The sequence below is a fragment of the Balaenoptera acutorostrata genome, chromosome 7 (genome assembly GCF_949987535.1).
Source record: "Balaenoptera acutorostrata chromosome 7, mBalAcu1.1, whole genome shotgun sequence".
In the NCBI taxonomy this organism is placed as follows: Eukaryota; Metazoa; Chordata; class Mammalia; order Artiodactyla; family Balaenopteridae; genus Balaenoptera; species Balaenoptera acutorostrata.
In genome coordinates this window covers 77,650,417-77,675,377 of record NC_080070.1, presented here as the reverse complement: position 1 = coordinate 77,675,377, position 24,961 = coordinate 77,650,417, and the positions used below count along the sequence as shown (strand labels likewise).

Genomic DNA, 24,961 nt, shown 5'->3' with positions numbered 1-24,961 from the left:
TGAAAGTGTGGGGTCCTAACCACTGGACTGCCAGGGAATTCCCTCCCTCTGGGTTTTATCAGTGATGAAGGTGATGTGCAACATGGCTTGTGAGGTTGTCACGGACCTGGTCTGTGTATGTTGACCTCCTTGAGTTGAAAGTCCTTTTCAGAGGGAATGGTTTGAATGTTATCCAATTATAATGGTAACATTGTATAACAATCTACATTAAGGTAGATATTTCTAAAAACTACCGTGTATTTGAAATTTGTACCATTATTTATTAGAAATGCTATTGGGATGTGCAGTATAGAATTGTTCTTTATTAATGTAGCTGGTCTTCTATAGATAGATGTAAAAGAACAAAGCTCCCGGGATGATTTTATCCGTATCTGGCAACAACTGGTTCCTGTTTCTGTATAATGTGTTGAGCTGTATTTGAAGGAAGCTCCCTTCATCTCCGATGGCTTTTCTCCTGCCCCTGCTGAAATGAGGAATAGGCAGAATGACTTCTTTCTTGTAACCCCTCCTCAAAGTCTGAGTCTGGCTTTGGTGTTCAGGAGATTACTGGTCTGTGTGTATGTGTGTGCGTGCGCGTGAGTGAAAGGTGTGCTGGGGCAAGAGAGTGTTAAATATCCTGCTTTTAATTTTAATTTTACTGGTTTTTAGAATGCTTGTGACTTTCCACGTCTGCATCTTTTTTATATGAATTTGTGATAAATTCCTACTTGTTTATATCAGTATGGACTTTTAAATGAACCTGGAATTTGTTTCCTTTGCGCTTAGGACCAAAACTATTCTGTGGCTTCTTTTTAACCCCTCCCTTACCTTTTTTTGTTCCTCAGTGTTTGGCTCACGGGTAACTAAGACACGGTCCCTTCCCTTACGAGTTTAGAAGCGAGTGCAGCCCTGTGTGGAGGAGCCATACTGAAGGGGGCGCCTGGACTGTAATGACCAACAGTGTCCCATCATCTTCTAAAACACATGCGTCCAACAAGGAGGATTGGGGTCTATGATCATACACATATAAATTATCTGGAGTATGGAAGCCAGTGTAACTGTTAGGAATAAGTTCCTTGTGACACACCTGACAAATAATCACATCACTACGGTTAAAAATCACTAGTCTAGTGGGAGAATAAAGATCGGTGAAGAGATTATAAAATGACATTACTTTCATCTCGAGGATTAGGTCAGCTAAGGTGCTTTGGAAATGGGGATGCTAATTTACATACAATAAAATTACCATTTTTAGTGGATAGGACTGTAGTTTCTAATTTCTAGAGATTTTACACATGGGACAGTTGACAACCAATAGCATTTATTATTACTTAGAATGTTTAACTCTTACAAGCAGTTTTGTTTTGAACATACTAAACTTTATATATAATATATGCAGTGAAAAATTTGACGGACATTTCCTCAGTTTTTTTCAAGTTAAAAATTTACTTGTATTAATTGTGTCTGTGTGTATATATATATTCACATATAAATATATGTGTCTATTTGTGTGTGTACATTTATCAATGTATATATAATTCATATATCACTTTGCCAGTGGGCCTTCTGGAGGCATTAGTTTCATTAGCATTATTGTAGGTTTAGTCAACATTGTTTATAAATCATGGGTATTTAACTTTTGTAGTGTTTTCTCTGTAGTAGTAAAAGTTAATGTAGTGTAAGGTAAGCTACGTGGAGACTAACGTATTTAGTGAACAAATTGCTTTTAGGAAGAATTAAGAATGATGTTTATTTAAATTAACATCTATTAAATTGGCACTTACCCCCTACTTCCTACACGCCTCCTCCACCATCTCTAGCTGCCTCCGTACCTCTGCCCCTCAAGGTACCCAAATTTCATAAAGCTCTACTATTGGAGTGGCTTTCATTTAAAAGCTAAATTTTAAGTGGTAGATGTACCTTTCCTGCTGCTTTAAGTTGGAATGAATACCTTGTTCGAATTTTTAAATTTACACAGAAAACATTTATTGGTATTAAAATTTTTTTTTTAGTTTTAAAAATATAAGTAGATTGCTGTTTAAAATTTTTTAAAGGCATTACCTGTTGCATACTATCTATTTGCATGGCATTGTGAAAGGTTTCCTATTTTTTGGCCTTTATAAATTAGGTCTCTTAACATTACATTCACAGCAGACTTACCTCTAAAACAGGTGAGCACTGTTATAAACAGTACTGTTCCTAATAAGCTCTACTAGTACTTCCTCCTGAGAATGCTTCACTTCATTTATGAACTATTTGAATGTCCTTTTCTGCCTGTATATTTTATGTGCTGGGGCTAGTACAGTGAACAAAAACTTCCTGTTCATGCTGAGCATGCATTCTAATGGCTGAGACAAACAAATGAAATTTTATGTAGTCAGTTCAGTGTTCTGAATTAAAAGTAAAAAATTAAGTTTTATGATTTAAGCAGTAGCTATAATTTGAGACAAAGATCATTGTGCTTCTAGACCTCACCCACAGGAAATTCCCCATGTCAAAACTTACCTATGAAAATACTAACCATTCCATTCACAAATAGGTGTTAACCTTATTTAACATGGAAAAAATAAATAAATAAAAAGTTCATCTCCAGACAAACCTTGCTATAGATTTCAGTCTGGACTCAGCAGACAAAATAAAAGCCTGAAAGGTACTACATAAGATAAACATTGCTTTAGAAGAATTTGCTTAAAGTTTAGTAGGAAATTACCATAAAAACTTATTTATAGTGAGTTTCTTAATGGTTTACTGTGTCCTGGGGGCCAGAAAACATTCTCAAGGTAGTGTCCTTCAAATTTTGCAATTAAATTGATGAGTAAATGGTTCACTATAAATTAATAGAAGTTTATTTTGTTTTACTTGTCAAGAAAAACCTGTTACAGTTCTTGGAAGCGAATGATAGTTGAATTCAGTTTATACGGATGAGATGTACACCTGCAGTTTATACTATAATAAAATTCAGTTGCTGTTTTAACAGCCTTTCATTAGAATAACATGCATGTGCAATAATGCAGCTACGGGAAAGATAGACAGTTTCCAACTGTACTTTTTCCAACTCAGTGTAGGCTTAGAAGACTGACAGCACAGACTCATTTCTTTTTATACTTTCTACTGTCCAAGAATTGATAAACCACTTAGATTAGTCTTTAGTTCAAGACTCCAGGCAGAATATCTTTCTTCATTTTGCTAGCCTGCCTTGAGAGTAGTCTGTTTCGATACATCTGTTCCAGCTGTAAAAGGAAGTTCTTTGAAAAGGAACATCTTAAAGACCAAACTTAATGTGGGCCCTTGTCTTGTGACTTGCTATACAAGGAGGAAGTGTGATGATGTGTTGGTGGTGTGTGTATGAGAATTACATGCTTGCTTGTCCTCCAGCCTCAGGAACCAGCAGCTGTAGCTTTGAATGTTTTGCTGAGCCCCTATACTTCTTGGTTAAATCTGCTCGAAGTCAGGGACCTCGGGAGAGGCAGAAGAGAAAAACCCACCGTATGCTCCCTATGGGGCCCTTCCCTCACTTCTGTAGGCCCAAACCCCAGTTATTATTTTTTTGGGGGGCGGGGGACTCATTTCCATCACAATTCCTTTGTGATTTTAAAACCTATTCCTGCCCTTGTTAATAACGTGGGAAATTGAAAATTTGTCATTTTCTCTCCCCCTCCTGCTAGGTGCTGGATAGTTTACTAGTCCAGTATGGAGTGGTGGAAAGCTGTGAGCAAGGTACATGTCTTCTCAATTGCTTTCAAATTTGTAAAAGGAAGAAAGCAGAAAGAAAACTAACCTTTTTTTTCCTCTTCATTTTTTTTCTTCCTCTAGTGAACACTGACTCGGAAACTGCAGTCGTTAATGTAACCTATTCCAGTAAGGAGCAAGCTAGACAGTAAGCAGTTTGAAACTTTTAATCTCTGTGTAATAACTAGGTTAAATATAGTACTTATATTTTGGGCTGGTGGGTAGCAGACATAAACTTTATTTTGCAAAGTTTGACCTTGCAGTTCTTAAGTTTGAATGTCTAATAAGAACCTACATTGGTTAAAGTTTTTATTACATTTTCAGTATATCTTTAATGCCAAGAATATAGTGACATAGTATGAAGGTGAATTGCATCCTGTTTGCAAAAAGCTCTGGGCCTGGGTATCATTGCCAAATGACATTAAAGACTTTTTTCCCCTTATTATTGGTTATGATAACATATATTGTTGCTGTTTTGCCCAAAGCTGGTAAGTTTATCACGTGTTAAACTAACAACCAGTGTTAAATGTTAAGTTTCCTTGTTCGCTGATTTTTCTGATTACTGTTGTCATGTAGGAGTGTGCAGAAGTGGGATTAATGTAATTTGGTGGAAAAAAATATATTCCGATGCAATAGGCAAAGTTTCACAGATCAAAAAAATCTTCCCTAGGAAAAGATAATTCTGTAGGCTTGGGAATAATCTAATGAACTGATTGACCACTAGAGAGAGGAAATGAGGATCCCACCAATACTGCTTTTGACTGATCTGCTCAGAACACAAACGTGGAGGGATGGCATGCAAGGTGCCCAGCAGTGCTGAGTGTCAGCAGACCATGGAAATTTTGACCACCGCCAGCTAGAGTGCAGGCAGGAACAGACTGTCTGTGCTCTGTGTGGGAAAAGAAAGAACCATGCTGGCTGACCCTGAGCCCTAAAGGGGAAAGGCGAAACCAGCAGCAAGAGTGGGAATCGAGCCAGGTTACCAAAGGCAGTACCCACGCATGCAGGGACTATGAAGAGAAAGATAGGGGTGGGAAAGAGATGGAAATTTGCATAACACAAGTGGAACTTTATTTTTTAAATTGGTAATATTCACATGGTTCAGAATTTTAAAGGTCTAAAGATGTATGTAGTGCAGATCTTCCTCCCAGTGTTGTTCCCACCTACCTTGTTCCCTTCCTTGGAGATAACCATGTGGAAGAACAGTACGTGTGTGTATTCTTCCTCCTTTTTACCCAAATGATACCATAACATTTGAGTGTTTTATACATGTAAATATATCTCTTATAGTTGCATAGAACTTGATTGTATGGATATGGAATGACTTATTCCCAAATTGGATTTTTAGTTCTCTTGCAGTTATGAACAATGATGTATTGAATCCCTTTTGCAGTCATTTTGCAAGTGTGCAAGTAGAGCCATAGGTTAAATTCCTAGAAGTAGATTTGCTGAGTCAAGATGGATGTGCATTTAAAAAATTTTGTTGGATATTGATGAGTTATCCTTCCTAAAGCTTGAACTAGTTTAAATTCCCATCAGCACTGTGAGTGAGTCTGTTTCTCCTTAATTCTCCCTAACACAGGGCTTTATCAAACTTTGCCCATCAAGTGGGTGAAAAGTAGTATCTAATTAGGCTAATTTCACTTTTCTTTCTCAGGAGCAAGACTCGAGATTCACTTTTAATGTTTTAATATGAGACTCTTAATATTTTTTTTTTGATTTTTTTAAATTGAAGTATAGTTCATTTACAATGTTGTACCACCTCTGCTGTACAGCAGAGTGACTCAGTTTTACATATATCTACATTCTTTTTTAAATATTCTTTTCCATTATGGTTTATCCCAGGAGATTGGATATAGTTCCCTGTGCTATACAGTAGGACCTTGTTGTTTATCCATTCTAAATGTAATAGTTTGCATCTACCAACCCCAAATTCCCAGTTCATCCCTCTCCCTCCCCCCCACCCCCCTTGGCAACCACAAGTCTGATCTCCATGTCTGTGGAGGCTCTTAATATATCTTAAAATACTCATTTTTTCCTTCTGTTTGTATTGTTCATTTATTTTAAAAATGTTAACAGTTTATGTGAGGACATTATAGAAGTTGTGGTATATGTTGTAAAACAAACTGATTTCTCACAAACTTTATTCTTCAATCATGATATAAGAGGAATAACAAGAAAATTTCGCATTTTTTACCCGAAGTAGATTGGGGGTAAAAGTGAGCAGTGAGAACACAGGGTCTCCATTCATTTACATGTTAATCTTAACAAAGACTGTAATAAATATTACTTGGTAGAGCCAACTCTCTGTTAGATGGGAGATAAGGGACAGCATGATAAACCCAAGGATATTTGGTGATTGTCAGAGGCCTGTCCCAGTTGTGTTATTTGACAGTTTATGTGAGGCTAGCTGGGTAGAGGGGAAGTGTCTAATTTAACAGTTACACGGCTGTACAGGAGAGCGCATGTTGGAGACAGACCCACATAGCTTTGCAGATGTTTGGAGTGAGCCTTCATGGGGACTGGCTGACATTTAGCACCCACAACCCCCTGTAAAAATTCCACAGCATTAAGAGTACAGGCATGGGAAGGGCAGACTGCTAGCCAAGGCAGAATGACTGCTGAAGGTACTCTCAGGGTGACAGCAAGCTGAATGTGGAGACATTTTAATTCTAAAAGCACTTCGTAGTGATTGTTAGAGATTGTCAGGATCCTGTTGATCACAAGGAGGGACGAAAAGACTGTGAGGAGTTTGTCGTTTAGGCAGTTATATAATCTAAACAAATAAATTGGGCATTTCAATGAATGAAAAATCATCATGTCCTTCATTCTAGTAGTCAACCCATTAACATTTATTGAGTACCAGTTATTGACCAGAAGTTGCCAGTGCATAAAGGCAAAGTCTCTGTCCTCAAGGATGGGCCTTCCAGTGCTGGAAAAGTATTTGGAGCGGGATCACCTGATTTAATTCCTGTCCAAGTTGAGTTTCCTTCTAGGAATACTGGGTCATCTCCCCCTCAAGAATTCCAAAGATCAAAGAGAATTAGAAAATAAGTGAGTATTCAGAGAAAGTTAATAGATTTAAAGAATGGACAAATCAATTTTGTGTACAATGTTATGAAAACTATTAAAGTTTTCTAGTAAGTTTTTTTAAAAAGATGTGAAGTGCATTATCATTCTTTGAGGAGAATTAATTTTATTTGAGAGGCATTCGATGTAGTGGAGAAAGCATGGACCCTGAAGTCAGGTAGCTCTTACTGTGATCTTGACCTCTCTGAGCTTCAGTTTTTCAGCTACAAAATGAGGGCTGACAAGAAACTAATATATTCATGCATATATGCTCATATTTATAGACAGTGGTCTTATCAAATGTAAATTTGATAATTTACAGTAAATAATAATTTACTGTAAATAATAATTCTTGTTCAACCCACTGCTTCTGGGCACCTAAAGAACAGCTAGATTTGGCTTGAGCTGGGGAAGGCTGGTCCATCCAGACCTTGCTCTGCTGAACCCTGAGAGCCTGTTCTCTGAGCTCCTGCAAGACTGTTGCCTAAACTAATCTGGCATGATTTCTTCTTGCCTTTTCCATTGCAGCCATCCGTAGCTCACTTCTTTAGGTGATAAGGGCTGAGGTGACATTCTCAGCTGACTTCTTTTTTTCCATAGCATCTGTTACGTGGACATCTCTGTAACTGGGATGTGCTTGTGCAGGAGTGAGTAGAGCGTGGAGATTAAGAGGATACATTCCAGAGTCCAATTCCATGGAATGGACTTCCTGTGCCACTTCTCTAGCTGTGACTCTGGTCAACTTAAACTGTCTTAATTCAACCCTATGTGTAAAATGGGAAGGTGGTAAGAGTTCCTAAGTTAGCAACTATTACACATTTTCCCAACATTTTTCACTGCTGTTGATAACACCCCGTTATTGTACAGGATACTTCATTTCAGATAATGACTGGCCACTGACCCTCAGGTGTTAGGGACCAAGTTCAAAAGCCTCTTTTTAAGCTCTATGAATGACACTTTTTAGAGGATTCTTCAATAAGGCTATGTCTCTAAGAATTTAACATGGAAATTCCTGCCACCTTGTGGCTAAGAAAAAATCAAAGGTTAACAGTGCCAGTATTACTAGGAAATGCATGCATTTGCTTTAACCTCGAGCCTCAAATTACTAATTTACTAAAATAATACATGAGTAAAACTAATGAAAACTTAAAAAATAAATTATTAAAACCAGGAGTATGGGGCTTCCCTGATGGTGCAGTGGTTAACAGTCCACCTGCCAATACAGGGGACACGGGTTCGAGCCCTGGTCCAGGAAGATCCCACATGCCGCAGAGCAACAAGCCTGTGCACCACAACTACTGAGCCTGCGCTCTAGAACCCGCGTGCCTAGAGCCTGTGCTCTACAACGAGAGAGACCACCACAATGAGAAGCCCGCGCACCACAATGAAGAGTAGCCCCTGCTTGCTGCAACTAGAGAGAGCCCACGCACAGCAATGAAGACCCAACGCAGCCAAAAATAAATAAATAAATTTAAAAAAATAAATAAAAAATATGAATTTAAAAAAAAAGATCAAAGCACTTTATTAAAAAACAAAAAAACAGGAGTATGTATTTAGTGTTTCTTGTTCCTGGAAGCAAGAGAGACTTGGGTCTCTGGAATACCTATTCCTTCCATCTTCCAGGGATGCTCAGATAACAAAGGCAGTGTTCATTGGAAGATTTGTAATGGGTGACAAAGAAATAACCCTTCAGAATTTGTAGGTATTTAGTTCTCTTTTTTTAGGGTTCTTATTTCTTTTCTTTTTTTGTAGTTGGGGCTGTTTATTATCTGAGGAGCTTTTTCTAAAGATAAATTTGGCATTTTATTTTATTTTTTATTTTTTAAAATTGAAGTGTAGTTGATTTAACAGTGCTGTGTTAATTTCTGCTGTACAGCAAAGTGACTCATATATATATATATATATATATATATATATATATATATATATATATATATATATATATATATATATATATTCTTTTTTATGTTCTTTTCCATTATGGTTTATCCCAGGACATTGAATATAGTTCCCTGTGCTATATTGTAGGACCTTGTTGTCCAGGGGGTTCTTATTTCTGGTGTGTGTTTTTTTTTGTTGGGGAATAGGAATATAGTTTATATATTGAAGCTATTATTGCATATCTTTTTATATCAGTTTGAAGATTTGTATTGGGTACACACAGAAGTGTTTGAAACAACTTGGCTGATGGCTAAAGGGAGGATATTTACCCTTAAGCTTTGAAAATTATGTAAATAGAAGATTTATTCTGGAAAAAGAAACAACAGACAAAGAAATTTGTTGCCCTTTTTGCCATTCAGAGATAACCACTGTGAAATTTGCCATCAAGTTTGTTTGACTTTGTCCACGTGTTACAACTTTTAAAATGCTAAAGATCATTCTATAGAGTTGCGCAGGTTGTCTTTGCATTAACTATATTTATACCGTTAGTAATCTCTATCTGGTATTTCATCCCTACCACAGTCAATGTAGCCAAGTCCCCTACTGGGCATCGAGGTTGTTTGCAGTTTTTTTGCCTTTAGAACTAGTTTAGTAATGAAGTCTTTTGTGGGTAAATATATGGGCTTTGTCCATAATTGTTTCCTTAAGGTGCATCCCTGCAGTGGTATTATCAGGCTTTTGGTAATTATTGCTGAATTGTATGTCTCAGCCTCTTATTCTTGGTACAAGGAGAAAATGGAATGGTATGACTTTTCAATAATGGCTAAGCCTCATTTTGTTAGGATCTATGAGATACCCAGCAGTGGGGTCTAGGAATAAGAAAAAGAGATCTTAGACATGGAATTTAGAGTTGAAAGGGACCATAAATCTAGGCTAATGCCAAACAACAAAACGACTTTTCCAGGGTTCCATGGCTACTTAGTCTTCAAGCTGGGCTAGAATTTGGGTCTCTCTTTTTCACTGCTCAGCTCTGTATGTGTGTACCATTGGATAAATTTAACTTCTCTGGGTCTCAGTTCTTCTTACTCTCTCATCCTTGAAATAAACTACTTATTCTTTCTCTCAAGGCCCTTTCAGTCCTACACTGTGATCTATCCCAATAAACTTAGCAATGCAATTAAGAGCTACCACCTAGCAAAACTACTCACCATCTTCTGAATGACTCTTAAAATTGCATCAGAGCAGAGGCAAGTAATGATGAGAAACAGCATCCCGAGTAGTACACATGTGGGATAAACATCCTTGAGTTCTGTTGAGCTGAACGCATATGTTTTGAGTAATTATGATGACAGTTGTTGATCACACGTCTTGCATGTTACAGTAGGGTTGGTGAAAATACTATTAAGGTTTCCCCTGAACTCAGCAGACCACCAAATGGTATAGCTGAATATTAAGCTTTGTGCATAGAAAGGTTATAGTGGTTGACTTAAAATTCAGAAACTTGGAATCTTCAGTCATGAGAAAGTCATTGCTTGCAGTTAAGTTACTCCTGTACCTTCAGCTAGCTGTGTCCAAGTTTGGAGCACTGTGGGCTGAGGGGTTAGGAACCCTGCTTTCTTGGCAGTTAGCAGTGGGATATACACAGTGCGTGCTGTCTGCTCTCTGACAGGAGCAGCCTGAGTTTAGGGCCTTTGGGACCCAGACTGCGCACCGGGTCCTGGAGCACTGTGCTATCTGACCTCCCAAGTGAGAGAATCTTTTCTTTTCCCCTCCAAGAAATCTTTTTAAAGCAGCACAGTGAAGTTTGGAATTACAGTTTATGCCAGTTTGACAGAGTTGTTTCTTGGGACACACATGACCGTATCTGGTTAGCCCCAGAATACATAAAAGCATCTGGTGACTTACATGTTTATCTCTGTTTATTCCCATGGAGAAGGATGTCTATCTGCCTGCCTCTCTCACTCAAGAAAGAAGCTAATTACTTTTTTTGATAACATTACTGACTTAATTCCAGAATCAAACTTTACTTACCCTCTTCTGAAGCTGGCAGTACTCAATTTTATAGTGGGAAAGGATGTTACTATGGACTGTATTGCCTTTTATGCCTGTAGGTATAGTTGATTCCTACATTGGGCTTGGCTTTCTTTATGTCTCTGAAAGAACCTTCAATGATCTGTTTCTTCTGGGCTTTTAAAAGGTTTAAAGTTGCTTTGAATGGGGAATTCCTTGGCGGTCCAGTGGTTAGGACTCTGCGCTTTCACTGCTGAGGGCACTGGTTCGATCCCTGGCTGGGGAACTAAGATGCCACAAGCTGCCCAGTGTGGGCAAAAAAAAAAAAAAAGGGTTACTTTGAATGAATATCTAATTGGTTGAAACTTCTGTAATTCCAACTTCCTGTAATAAATATACATCATTGATATTAATAAGATCACTCAGCTGTTGTCTTCCTTCAGAAATAGCCAAAATATTTTAGGGCCCTTAATCCACATATTCCTTAAGAAAAAAGGGGAGAGGGAAGAAGCAACGAAAAATGTGTTAACTTAAGGTTCTTGTATCAGGGCATCGGTAAAACAAGTTTTGCTGTGTGCCTTCTATCACCTGTGAAGCTTATGAAAAGAATGCCATCTTTAGCTACTTTTTAAAAATTGAAGTATAGTTGATTTACTATGTTGTGTTAACTTCTGCTGCATAGCAAAGTGATTCAGTTATATATACATTAGAAAAGAATGCCCTCTGATACAAAAATCACATGGAAATATCCCAAGATGTATTGTATTTGGGGAAAAAGCAAGTCACAAGACTATGTATATCATGATCTCAGTTATGCTTTTAAAGAGGGTACTGAACACGTACACACCTGTGTGAACATATGGAAAGAACTGGCCCATTTGCAGAAGTTATCACAGTTAACAGTTACTCTGGGAAGGGTCTTGGAGGGTTGGCAATGGTGACAGAAATTTCTTGATACTTTGTTTTCCTGTATGATTGGGATCTTGTTGGTCTTTCCTATGTGTCCTTCAAAGGAAAAGTGCAGGTCGTGGGGGGGGGGAAGTGTTATGTGTGTTCTGGGTTTGCTACTTCTTCAGTGGCTTTATTCAGAAGTTTTAGAGCCAGTAATCCTGAGTGGAAGAGGTGGGTATTGCTTTGCTGAAAGGTTTGTTTTATAGCTCGGTTCCTCTTCCCACCCCCTGCTCCTCGTCAACTTTCAGAGCTTTAGACAAACTGAATGGATTCCAGCTGGAGAACTTCACACTGAAAGTGGCCTACATCCCTGACGAAATGGCTGCCCAGCAGAACCCCTCGCAGCAGCCCCGAGGTCGCCGTGGGTTTGGGCAGAGGGGCTCATCGCGGCAGGGGTCTCCAGGATCCATGTCCAAGCAGAAACCGTGCGACTTGCCTCTACGTCTGCTGGTTCCCACCCAATTCGTTGGAGCCATTATAGGAAAAGAAGGTGCTACCATTCGGAACATTACCAAACAGACCCAGTCTAAGTGAGTATTCCTGAGTGTGTGGGGGGCCTTCATGCTTTCCCCTTTGGATCTTAATAACAGAGTAGGTTGTCTTGGTACTTCATGATGATGATGATCCCTTCTTGTATGGTACTTGGGAATCCGGAAAATCTTTGTGATTTGATATACTTTTTATTTTTAATAAATCAATAAAATAAATGTATTTGTTTATTTATTTATGGCTGCGGTGGGTTGCACGTGGGCTTTCTCTAGTTGCGGTGAGCGGGGGCTACTCTTCGTTGCGGTGCACAGGCTTCTCATTGCGGTGGCTTCTCTTGGTGTGGAGCGCGGGCTTCAGTAGTTGTGGCTCGAGGGCTCTAGAGCGCAGGCTCAGTAGTTGTGGCGCACAGGCTTAGTTGCTCTGCGGCATGTGGGATCTTCCCGGACCAGGGATCGAACCCATGTCCCCTGCATTGGCAGGTGGATTCTTAGCCACTGCGCCACCAGGGAATTCCCGTGATTTGATATCTTAGTGTTCATTTCATATAAACCTGGGGCTAAACCTTAATCTCAAAGGGAACCTCAAATTTTCACGCATGAATGGAAAACAAATGATACTTAATCCACTCCTGACGAGGGAGGCCCTGATAAACAAAAGGGCAGCTTCTAGGTTCTCTGCTCTCCCATCTCCACTCTGACCTCCTGTTATAACTGCCTTCAGTGCTTTTGGAAGTAATTTTCTGGGTCCAGTACAGAGATAGTTTTTCAGTCTTGCTTTACTTCAGTGAAGAATCATTCAGCTATGGTCCATAGTTATCCTGTGTTTAAGTCATGTAGTTAGAATGGTTGTTTCTTTAGGATGTTGTTTGATAGTTTTAATTTGCAGATTTTGAGGAATTAGAAGATTCTCCATCAAACCTTGACGCTAACTTTTTAGGAGTAGAAAGCAGGAGCTATTTGTTTTTATTTACCACTGTAGCCCCAGTGGTGGGCATGTTGCCTTATATGTAGGTGGGTCTCATATTTGTCAAATGAGTGAAATAACTATATGTGAATTATATTTAATGCCCTTAAAATACATCTAAGGGACTTTCTCAGTTTTGAAGCTCCAGTGATTATATATTCATTGTTTTGCTTTAGTAACCAACCATCCTGTTATGCTGTAGTGAAGACTTGGACCCAAAGAAACTTGGTTATGAGTTCTGTCCTCACCCTTAGTTCTGTAAATTGCTACCAGGCACACCTCTGGGACAGCTGCTGCCATATTTCCTGAAGAACTGTGGGTGTATTAGGGAGAAAAGGCTGCGTGTACAAACCTCTCTTGTGTCATTCTGTACGAAAGGGTAGGGAAATGGCCCCTGGGCCAGCTACAGAGATGACTGTGGATCATTTTGCTTTTTAAATTTAGTAAGAAAAATTATTATTTTGTGTGGTTCAAGGAGTTAAGCAGAGTCTTGTTCAGAAAGTGCGACTATACCTTGTGCTGTGTATACCTTGCCTACGTGTTTGTTCCAACAGGCTTAAGAGGCTATCCATGTTCATCACAGGCACCATGCCTGCCTTGAGCTGGCTGACTCATTTCTCACGCAGAAACAAACGAACTGTGTCTAGTGGTGGTTGCGTACCCACTCCCCTGTGGAGTGACATCTGGTCCTGCCTTCCCCTGCTTTGAAGCAGGAGTTGCTGGGTGTTGGTTACCTTTGTGCAAACTCAGTGGCTTTGACTTCATAATGTAGAGTGTGGGGAAGACAACTGAACCATAGCCTAATCAGTTTTCATCTTAAATTTGCCTGGTTTTAATATTAAAATTTAAGGGCTTCTTGCTTCCCTTGATTCCCCGTTACCTGCAGAAACTAATAATTCAGTGGTTTACCATCCTTGTCACATGGCAGATTAAAGTTGTTCCTTTTAAAGCTACTCATTTCCTTGTCAGAGGAAAGAGCTTCTGTGATTTAAATTGAACTGTTTGTTTTATTTAAGCAGGAAGATGGAGGATGGAGAGGGAAGGGAAGCAATTTTTGTTGTATCCGATGATTCACTTGCAGCTCTGCCAGCGGATTTAATTAACTCTTGCCATTGAAACTAGTCATTATCAGATCTTCTGTTTCTGGAATGGCCTCGCAGGGCTACCCTAATCTGTAAAGCAACATCACCTTCTCTCAGACGATCAGAGTTTAGTAATCCTTAACACAGTGAGCAGGTGGAAATAAACCGGGAGGAGGGAGATGAACATGTTACCTACTAGAAGAGAGACAATACTTACAGTGATTGGGGATTGAAACCAGTGACTGCAAAGATGGTCCCTGAGATCAGAACCGTTATCTAAGATACTTTTTTTATTGGTTATTTCTAGATATCCCTTATTTGTTTCACTTCTACATTGCCCTAATTTTTAGTTACAGGTTTTAATTCTGAGATAAATCTTCAGTTTTCAATCAGACATTTAGGAAAATGAAATCCAGGCCTTGATTTTCTTGGCAGGATGAAGTGGTCCTTCTCATGACCACGAGTTACACAGCTCTTCATCTAGTGTTTGAGTGGCCAAGGGAACTCACCAGTACTTAATTTTCCCTGAACACAGTTTTTTTTTTTTTTTTTGATAGTTGATTTTCTTTCTTGTACTTTTTAAACAGAAGACTTATTTTTGTATTTAATTCAAAACGTACAAGTATGTACATTAAAAAAATAAAAACAAAGAGCTAATCTTCATCTAACCCCCAAGGTGACCATTGTTAAGTTGAGGATATGTCTTTACAGGACTCGTTCCTTGTAGCTACTAACATGTGTAGCTTTAAATGAGAAATCATACCATGGTATGTATTGCATTTTTTTCACATAAGATCAAGGACCTCTAACTATGTTGGCACCTGTAATTTAACCACATGTTTTCGAACAGCTGTATAGTATGGATGTAATGTTATTTAACTGTTTCTTCCTGAGAGGTATTTCAAAGGTAATTCCAACTTTCTTTCTGTTACAAATAGTGCTACAGTGAACATTCCTGCACTAGTGATTTTCAAGCAGTAGTGGTCCCCCCTGCAGACGTTCGGCAATGTCTGGAGACATTTTTGGTTGTCACATCTGCGTGAGAGGGGGGGTGCCACTGGCATCTAGTGGGCAGAGGCCAGGGATGCTGCTGAACGTCCTACAATGCACAGGACGGGCCCCCACAGCAGAGCACTAGTCTGATCCGAGATGTCAATACTGCAAAGGGTGAAAAACACCCGTCTTGGCCCATGTATGAGACTACATCTGTAGGAGGCGTTACGAGAAGTAGGATTCTTAGGTCAAAAGATCATAAGCATGGGGGCTTCCCTGGTGGCGCAGTGGTTGAGAATCTGCCTGCCAATGCAGGGGACACGGGTTCAAGCCCTGGTCTGCGAAGATCCCACATGCCATGGAGCGACTAGGCCCGTGAGCCACAACTACTGAGCCTGCGCGTCTGGAGCTTGTGCTCCGCAACAAGAGAGGCCACGATGGTGAGAGGCCTGTGCACCACGATGAAGAGTGGCGCCCGCTTGCCACAACTAGAGAAAGCCCTTGCACAGAAACGAAGACCCAACACAGCCAAAAATAATAAAATAAAATAAATAATAATTTAAAAAAAAAAGATCATAAGCAGCTCAGCTCTGAAAGGTCCTGGCGGTTTGCTCTGTACTCTGCACCGCACCAGAAGGGTGGCCATGCCCAGATGCGCATCCTCTTGCCAGCACTTGATTTCATCCATTAACGTGCTCGCAGGCCTAGAAGAAAATGACACCTTGTTTTAATGACCAGTGAGGTGGAACATCGTTTTGTGTTTATTGGCCATTTGCTTTTCTTTGAAGTGGAATTGCCATCTCTTTGGGTTCCAATCCCATCACTATTTGTTATGCACCTTCCTCTCTCAAGGAGGCAAAATGTAGAAAGAGCCCTGCCAGAGGAAACAGAGGAGCGAAATCCCCACATCTGACGGATGGTGGACATACAGTATAGAATCAGAAGCTCCACCTGGCTTGTGGAATTCCAGCCCCAGTCCTCTTGGCTTGTGTTCCCGTCCCCCTTGGTTTTAGAGCAGAAGAAAGCCTTTTGTTTGAACCCAGGCTCCCGCACATGAGATGTTTGACCTGTGGCACCTAAAAGGAAAATTAAGCACATGCAGCTTGGGCAGAATGAAAAGATGCCCCTGCATGAGCAAAGAGAGGGGAGTACTCCTGGAATTAAAATTGGTCTCATCCATGGTGACAGCTTATCAAGACTTGATGCTTTTGAGGGGAGTGAGTCATCCACTCTTTGCCCGGAAGTGCTGTGACTTCAAAGTTGGTAATTACAGACTCTATTGTGAATATATGCTTACAGCTCTTGTTTTCCTCTCCCTTTGTGCCCACCGGAAGAATTGATGTCCATCGTAAAGAGAATGCAGGTGCTGCTGAGAAGTCAATTACTATTCTCTCTACCCCTGAGGGCACCTCTGCGGCTTGTAAGTCTATTCTGGAGATTATGCATAAAGAAGCTCAAGATATAAAATTGTGAGTAAAGAGGACTACCCCGTGAAGAGGCTGATATTTACACTGTCTTATTTTGGAATTCTGTGACACAGTTCTTGGGAATTGCCAACAAAGAAAGAGAAATGCTGTCCCAAAGAGCGACAGAGGGTTGGCACTATTGATTTGGTTATAAAGCATAAGTCTTTTAAATATTTTGTTTTCATTCATGTTTGGATATCTTGTGAGTGGTGTAATGGGAACCGTCTAGCTGTAAAAGAAGGCAATTGGGTGTCACAGGAAGCTCCCCTAAGGTCCAAGAAGTATCCCCGGGATTTACCCAAAGCAGGGACCCCAAATCCTCACTCCTTTACTTGGAGCTCACTGGAGCTCTGTCCATGTCTGCCCAGCCTCCCCTGAGTATGGAGGTGAGGAAATCCCTAATCTTGTGCTACGGTAAACTGGAGATTGATTGGGGCGTTTCAGGTTGAAACTTTTGCACAGGAGCCTTGAGCAGAGGTTGGGTTCTCTGCTGCTTGTAGCATCCAGCACAGTGGTGTGCTGAAAGTAGGATCCAGAGTAAGATGCTGGACTTAGCTTGGGGACCTAATGACTAGCATTTAATTTGTAGGGACCTTTGAAATATATTACATATATTTTAATTATAAGTTATATTATATGTTGCTGTATTATAAGATTAAAATTCTTTTTTAGTACAGAGAAAAGTAAAGAAAAAGCCCACCATTCAGATAACCCCAATGACATTTTCAAACAATGCTACATATATGACTTGGAAATTCAGAAAGGTACAAAATGAAAAGTGAAAGCCGTCCCTTCTTGCTCTTATACTCTTCCCCCAAGGTGTAACCACTGTTGAGTTTCTTCTGTTTCCCTCTATAAATTGTGCATGTTACCTCCAGGAGTGTATTTTAAAATTATTCTGAAATCACACTGGTTTGCATTTGTACGTGGTGTTCTGGTACTCAGGGTTTCAGAATATGGGTTTGAGTAAGGTGTTTTCAAAGAGCTAACAGAATCCATTTTTGGAAGACATTCCCTGAGATGAATAAAAGGAAACTTTTAAAAATTAACTCCTATCCAAATACTTGTCAGTGTTTTTTCACCCCCTCTATTCATGCATTGCTAGAATGTAGGCTAATGGTCAGCAAGCTTTAAACTATACCTAGCAGAATTCTTCCTATATGGTAGGTAGGAAGTAAATGTTTAATGAATGAATATTGTCTTTTTACCCTACAGTAGGTTTACTTACCCTGATTTGATGGCCTTTTTATTTGTTTCTTTCTTTCTTTACAGCACAGAAGAGATTCCCTTGAAGATTTTAGCCCATAATAACTTTGTAGGACGTCTTATTGGTAAGGAAGGAAGAAACCTTAAAAAAATTGAGCAAGACACAGACACTAAAATCACAATATCTCCGTAAGTGCTGGCTTGCTTTCTTTTGAATCAGAAAACTTTCACACACCGTTTCTAAGCTGTAGGTTATATATTAAGCATTTTACAACTCTTGGAGCTGGCCTGTACCACCATACTTACACTTCATTTCTCAAACTGGGTCTGCTGCCTGCTATCTGTTTCTAACTCATAGTGAAAGCATTATCTGTTCCCACTAAAAAGGCAGGACGCACTAAATACTTTACGTTCGTATTTCCTAGCTGAAGTCTTGGTCAGGTTTTCTGGCATATACTCCCAAAGTTGGAATATATAACCCAGTGTATTATGCATTGCTGTGTAACAAATTATCCCAACACTGGACCGCTGACGACGAGGGTAAGCATTGATTGCTCACCTAGTTTCTGTGGGTCAGGAATTCAGGAACAGCTTGACTGGGTGGTTCTGGTTGGGGATCTCTTGATGTTGCTGAGAAGCTGATGCCGGCTTTTGGAGTGAGGCCTCAGCTCCTGGGCCTCTCCACAGGGCTGTTTGGGTGTCTTAAAGACACAGCAGCTCTCTTCCCTCAGACTGAATGATCTAGGAAAGAGCAAGGCGGAAGCGGCAGTGTCTTTTATAACATAGCCTCAGAAGTCACACTCTTTACCATTTTTCTATTGTTGTTGACATGTTGGCTCTAGTTAGTGTGGGAGGAGACTGCCCATCCCTGGGGAGTGGGGATTTGGAGGCTGGCCCCCATGTCTAGGGCCATGAGTGCTCTGAAATTATATGGAAAGGCCTTTGTCTTCTGAGGGTGACTTTCCTTCATTTCCTTCAGAGTACCCCAAAAAGTCGAAGAATAGTAGAGAAAGACTGGGGCAATATGTTCATGTAGTAAGGAGTTTTCAAAGAAGGGGGTGGAAAGGAAGTGGGAGAGTTGTGCTTTGTGGGCAAGAAAGGAAAAACTGCACAGTGTTAAAAATAACAAATGATCCTACCCTGTCTTGAATTTTATGCTCAGAAAGGGGAGGGTTTTAATAGAAAATAATCTTAAAATCTATTCTGGAAGCAACTATTTTAAAAATTGTAACGGAAAATGCTTGGCAGGGGAGAGGTGGGTTGAGCCTGGAGATGAGACATACACTTGTTTAAGTAGTCTAAGACAAATCATCTTCATTGTGTAGATGTCTATATTTTTAGCGAGTTTAGGAAGAAGTTAAGGAAAAATATCCTATTCATCTGGCTCAAGTCTAGCTTGAGACATTTTGTTAGTAATGAAAATGAGAATTTTAACCCTAGGAATATGAAGGGGAGCTGTCTCAATATTCTGTATCCTTTCCATCCATATATTTAGTCTTATTTCCATAGTAAGTATCTCCCACTGGTTTCCCTTCAAGGCTGTTGACTGGCTCAGGCTTAGGTGGTCTCAGATGTCACCTGAATGGATTTTGAAACTTCAACAGGAGCTGAGTCAAGCAGGGAGTTTCTGAATACTGCTGTTGCATTCTAACTTTTTAGTTGTCTAAATGGTCATCGAGGGACTATTTTTAAAATTTAGTCAAAATGGATTGATTTGTATTATTTCCTGAAGCCTACGTCAATCTAAATTCTAAAATTACCGTCAAAAATAAGTTTAGACACGTGAATTCTGGCTTGCCCTTTTGGAATATTTCCGTGCTTATTCCTTGCTTGGCGACCCAGAAAATGCAATTGCATGAGAATGCCAGTTAACGCCTTGAATTGATCAGTGCAGACTAGGAACATACTTATTAAAGGTTATGTTCATTTGGTTCTTGGTTTCCACTAAAAGTGTATATTCCTCCGATCATTTCTTTTACATTTCACTGTTAAATTGTGAAAATAGTTCACCTTAAGTGGTCAAGAAGTGCACTCTATTTAAAACATGGACTTAATCGAACTGTGTACACTCAGCGATGTTTATTGAGAAGGTGGGAGGGGCAGTATTTTCTTCTCTCATGCAGTTTTACAGTTCTTGGAGTCATGTCTTTTGGGGCTTACTCATTTTTCATCATGTCTAACCACCCACTTTTACATATTGCCAGCCTCCACAGTTGGGTTTTAATTGCCATCTGTGGCTGAACTACTATCAATTGTCTTCCTCCTATAATTTCCAGTCTTTTTCTTTCCCCTCTGTTTCAATCTGCAGGTTGCAGGAACTGACGCTGTACAATCCAGAGCGCACCATTACGGTTAAAGGCAGTGTGGAAACATGTGCCAAAGCTGAGGAAGAGATAATGAAGAAAATCAGGGAGTCTTATGAAAATGATATTGCTTCCATGAATGTTAGTTTTAATATGAAGCAAATGTCTTTATTTTGATGAACAATCAAAAGATGTTTTCAATTGCATTAACATTGATTCCTTTAATGGTGTCATTGTTAGATGTGGTTTCTAATCGATTTTTAGCACCACGGTGAGTGCCCTGGGATAGTTGGCAAGACGCAGACTTTGACATCAGGCTTGGCTATCTCTGTGATTTTAGCCAACTTCGAGCCTTAGCTTCCTTACCTGTGAGGTAAGGCTAATACCTCCCTTAAAAAGGTTAATCTCTCCCATACCATGTGAGTTGGAGGGAGATGATAGTATTATAGGAATGTGGGCTTTAGCGGTCTGTGAACTGGGTTTGAATCCCAGCTCAGCCATTTATTAGCTGTACCTCTATTCTCTTGGACAACTTATTTGGTCTCTCTGAGCACCAGTTTCCTCATCTGTAAAATGGGGATACTGCCTACATGGCATGCTTATTAGGATTATAATAGATACAGTGCATATAAAAGCTACTGTTATGAATACAAATTTAAAATTTGGTTACTCATAAACCTTGGAGATAAAAGAATTTCAAATGACAAAACAATCTGTGTAGTGCAAGTGCATTGCTGACATTCCTTAATGGATGGAATGGTGCAGAAAATGCAGCGTTTCCAAAGTCTACCTTGAATTTTCAAGTAAATGATTAAAAAACAGTTCCTCAGTTGGGCCTGTCATCTGAAACATTACACCTAAAAGAAGGGAAAATGTAAAAATGATATTACCTTTGTGAGAAGAGCCTGGAATGCTAATCATTTTACCCCCACATGACTGCTGCCTACCTACCTTCCTTCACATTATCACTGCTCATCCAAATGTTTCAGAGTCGCCTGGGGGTAAATTCAGCCCCACAGGCCTTTAAAAAAGATTCTTGAGTGTGCTCAAGTCTGAACTCTGTAGTCCCCACCTTATTTCCTTAACCCTTATCAAATTAAGCCAAAACAAAATCCCATTTCTGGCTCCTGGATCCATTCCAAAGATAGGTTTAGTTGTAGAAGACATGGAGATGAGACCTGATTTCCAAAGGGCTTGATTTTGTTTTGGGTCTTTAGACTCATGACTGCCAAATTTTTTCCATGGCGTAAAGATCTCTTAATATCTGCTATCTGGTTTGCTCTTCGATGAACAAATCTTGTTTGCTTGTTTCTTCAATTAATGCAAGGTTTTCAGTCTCTATTTACTGTGTGCCCAGAGTGTACAGATTACATATACGTCTGAGCGCTGTGAGCTGGTCGTAAAGGCAAGAAAGCTGTGTTCCCTGCTTTGAGGAACCTAGCATGGCTTCAGGTCAAAGAGGAGGCAGACGGCACATGGATTTTAAAATATCAAGAATTATAAACAGACATAACCTACATACTCAAGTATAATCACATGGAACATCTGCTTTGTTCTAAAATTTGAGTCAAAACGAGGTCACAGTCTGGATATTATCACATATAAATGCTCACTTACACTTGATCTTGTAATTGTAAAATGAAGGGACCTTTTTACCATTGCAGCTTCAAGCACATTTAATTCCTGGATTAAATCTGAATGCCTTGGGTCTGTTCCCACCCACTTCAGGGATGCCACCTCCCACCTCAGGGCCCCCTTCAGCTATGACTCCTCCTTACCCACAGTTTGAGGTAAGACAATGTGCCTTGGCTTTCTTTATGGTTGAGGGGGATGAAGTCAAAGGGACACAGACTTTGTTGCCCTCGAGTAGTGTGACATTAAATGCTAATTGGGAAAAATCTTAATGTAAAACCTGGTCCCCGTGTGATCTCTCATCAGTTAGGAGCCCGCACAGGCTTTTCAATTCTTGTCACTAGAACCTTCTTATCTTTGTAGAGTAGACCCGTGAGTTACTTCTTTTGAAGTTCTTGAGTGGTAGAGTTGTCAATGTATGTTTTCAGATATCAAAAGAAAAGTTTGAGACTTTGAGGAGGGGGAAAGAGGTTAGTTATTTTTAAATGTTGAAGGAAAGGATTTTTAAAAGGCTTCCTTCATCTTGAACTTCACCTGAAAGTTTACTGCTTTGAAAGGTCAGTAAAGACTAGACACGTTTTCCACTTTGAATGTTTTTACTTATTAAACAGCTCAGGCAGTCGTGCCCACAAATCTATTGTGCATGTGTGTGTTTGTGTGCAAACATTAAACAGCTTTTATTTGTTTTGTATACAGGTGGATTATTAAGAAATAATCCTTTTTATATTTGCTTTAAGAGTTGCATTTTTCCTGAGGTCAGAAATAGGAGACCGGTGATAGTATGAAAATAAATGCAGCCTAGCAGACACTGTATACAATAATTTTTTTTGAAAGAAGTGCACAATTCAGTTGCATCAACAATAATAACTGGAGGTAGACAATCATGTGAAATAAAATTAACATTCTAGGATCTTCCTTCTTGAATTTGTTTTTACATCTCTCCCTTCCTGTTTGGCTCTCGTATCACATAAAGTTGTGAGTGGTACCTGCTACACCAAATTTAGGGAAATGTCCAGGGAGAAAAGGTGGGGGACTCCATTCTCTCAGTGCCTAGAATACATGTAGAGTAAAATGCGACTGGAGTTCTACAGAGAACACAGATCGCTGAGATTGTTCATATTTTATCCCTATAAGAATGAGAATTTCCTTTGCCTATTCTTGAAGCTACCAGGCTGTCAGGTGTGCTTAGCTTTTGCCGTGGTCTTGCAGTGTGTGTGTTTCTGCCTTTGCTGTCGGCGACGTTTGCATCTTCCCCTGCCCCTCATCTGCCACTTCAAACCTCTTTGGGCCTAAAAACCATGTAACAAAGCCCATTAATCTAAAGATAGACATCAGAATTTCATATCAAGTGTGAATAGATTGATGATTTGTTTTATAAAGCTTTGCACCGCAGCTAAAGGTGATGTGAAGTGGCTGACGTGTTTGTACCTTGGTGCTAAAGGAGAAGGGTGGAAAGAGAGAAGAGCCAGCTCTGTTTGTGTTAGTCTCCTCTTCGCTCTGGGTTTCTTTTCTTACCCACGCAGTGAAGAAACCAAGATAAATGAATTATCTCTAAGGACTCTTCTTTCAGGTCAAACATTACTAGTTTTTACAGAGTTCGATTTTGTTTCTTACAAATTGAAGGTTGCAGCAACCTGCATTGAGCAAATCTATTGGCGCCATTTTCCCAATAGCATTATTTTTAATTAAGTATGTACATTTTTTAGACATAATGCTACTGCACACTTAATAGATGACAGTTGTATACAGTATAAACATAATTTATATGCACTGGGAAACAACAGAATTTGTGCCACTCACTTTATTGTGATACTCGCTTTAATGCAGTGGTCTGGAACTGAACCTGCAATGTCTCTGAGGTATGGCTGTATTTAAAAACTGGGTTAGAGAATTAAAGGTTGGCAGGTGTTTGCTCTCACCACTCTGTGATACTCCTCCATTGCATTTACAGCTGCTGCTGAGAAGCTTACTGTTCTGCAGAAGCTCTCACAGAGAAGTCAGGTTACTCACTAAGATAGTCTCTTTATCCTTGATTCCTGTAGGTTAGCAGCAAATCTCTGCTTTTACTTTAAGTATATATTGCCTGGCAAGGAGTAGGTTTTGATGACTAAATGGTTCAAAGACTATTTTCATGTATTGCTTCCTCTTTTAGAGTTTCATTTTTTTTTTCTACACGTTTTCTCACTTCTGCTTTGTAACGTGAAAGTAGAATTGATGCATCCTGTCTTTGGATAAATCCCTTATCGCTATGCTAGTCCAGAATTTTGCCCATCCCTCCTCCTAAAACATACTCTTCTTCCTGGAACCTGCCAGGTTGATTTTTCCCACAGAGCCAAAGAGTTGGTTCTTCCAACAGACAAAAGTCTCTACTTCCTGCCTAGCAGCTGGCTTACGCAGTACTTCATTGGCAAACTTTGAGTTTATAAATGACAGGAAATGCTCCTTTCAGAAATGCTCAAACAGTAGGGAAGAGGCACTTGGCAGCTAGTGAGCAGAGTAAGAGCTGGAATTGGCATTGCACACAGCAACATCTATAGCTGGATGGTCTTGGCAGCTTGCGTTGGGGTTGGGAGACGTTAGTTCAGGCGCCGTTGTCTCCGTAATTCTGATAGTGTCTTCGGAGTCTCCCCAAGTCTCTAGAATAGTGTAATCTGAAAATTGCTAACTTGGCTGCTTATGGTAGAGGCAAGAAAGGGGAGCACTTCTTCTTAGGTCTTACCTAGTTTGAACTGCTCTTTAAGAAACAAAATATAATTTGAAAGGGACTGTTAGATCAAATGACTCTCATGGAGTCTCGTAGTCCTACTCTTTAGGATTTCTTACTGTGGGTGCAGCTCTTTTGTTAGTAAACAACTTCAAAGTAAATAACTCGTTACATATATTTATTATCTCTCAGAGGTCTTGGTTACTTAGTTATAGGGAGAAACTTTCTTTGCCTTTTTTTTTTTTTTTTTAAACTTAAACATTCTGTTCAGGTCATGAAGTTGAGTAAACCCAATTTCAGTTCCAGACCAAAATCCATTAAAACAAAACAAACAAAACAAAACAAAAAACCCCAGGAGTATGTATTTTACAAGCCAAAGGGAGACACTGGCATTCTTCCAGATTCCTGGAGGCTGGTCTTGTTGGCTGGCATGCATGTCGCCGTGCCTTTGTGATGTCTTAGATTCTGTTCCCCACAAAGTAAATACACTTAACCTTACTGTTT

General features: G+C 39.7%; 1 protein-coding gene across 4 annotated transcripts in view; it reads left to right on the top strand.

Moving 5' to 3' along the window:
• Positions 1-24,961, top strand: part of IGF2BP3 (insulin like growth factor 2 mRNA binding protein 3) — a 150,301-nt gene that overhangs the window by 110,612 nt on the left and 14,728 nt on the right. For 3 of the 4 annotated variants that reach the window (XR_009008853.1, XM_007170312.2, XM_057550084.1), the window contains 7 exons: positions 3,645-3,696; positions 3,793-3,856; positions 11,868-12,149; positions 16,481-16,615; positions 17,885-18,007; positions 20,127-20,262; positions 21,786-21,911. Coding sequence is in view for 3 of the 4 variants with exons in the window: in XM_007170312.2 (XP_007170374.2) it covers positions 3,645-3,696; positions 3,793-3,856; positions 11,868-12,149; positions 16,481-16,615; positions 17,885-18,007; positions 20,127-20,262; positions 21,786-21,911 (918 nt within the window). In the remaining variant the exon portion in view is untranslated. The remainder of the gene's footprint in view (positions 1-3,644; positions 3,697-3,792; positions 3,857-11,867; positions 12,150-16,480; positions 16,616-17,884; positions 18,008-20,126; positions 20,263-21,785; positions 21,912-24,961) is intronic. The other variant, XM_057550085.1, reaches the window with a different exon arrangement.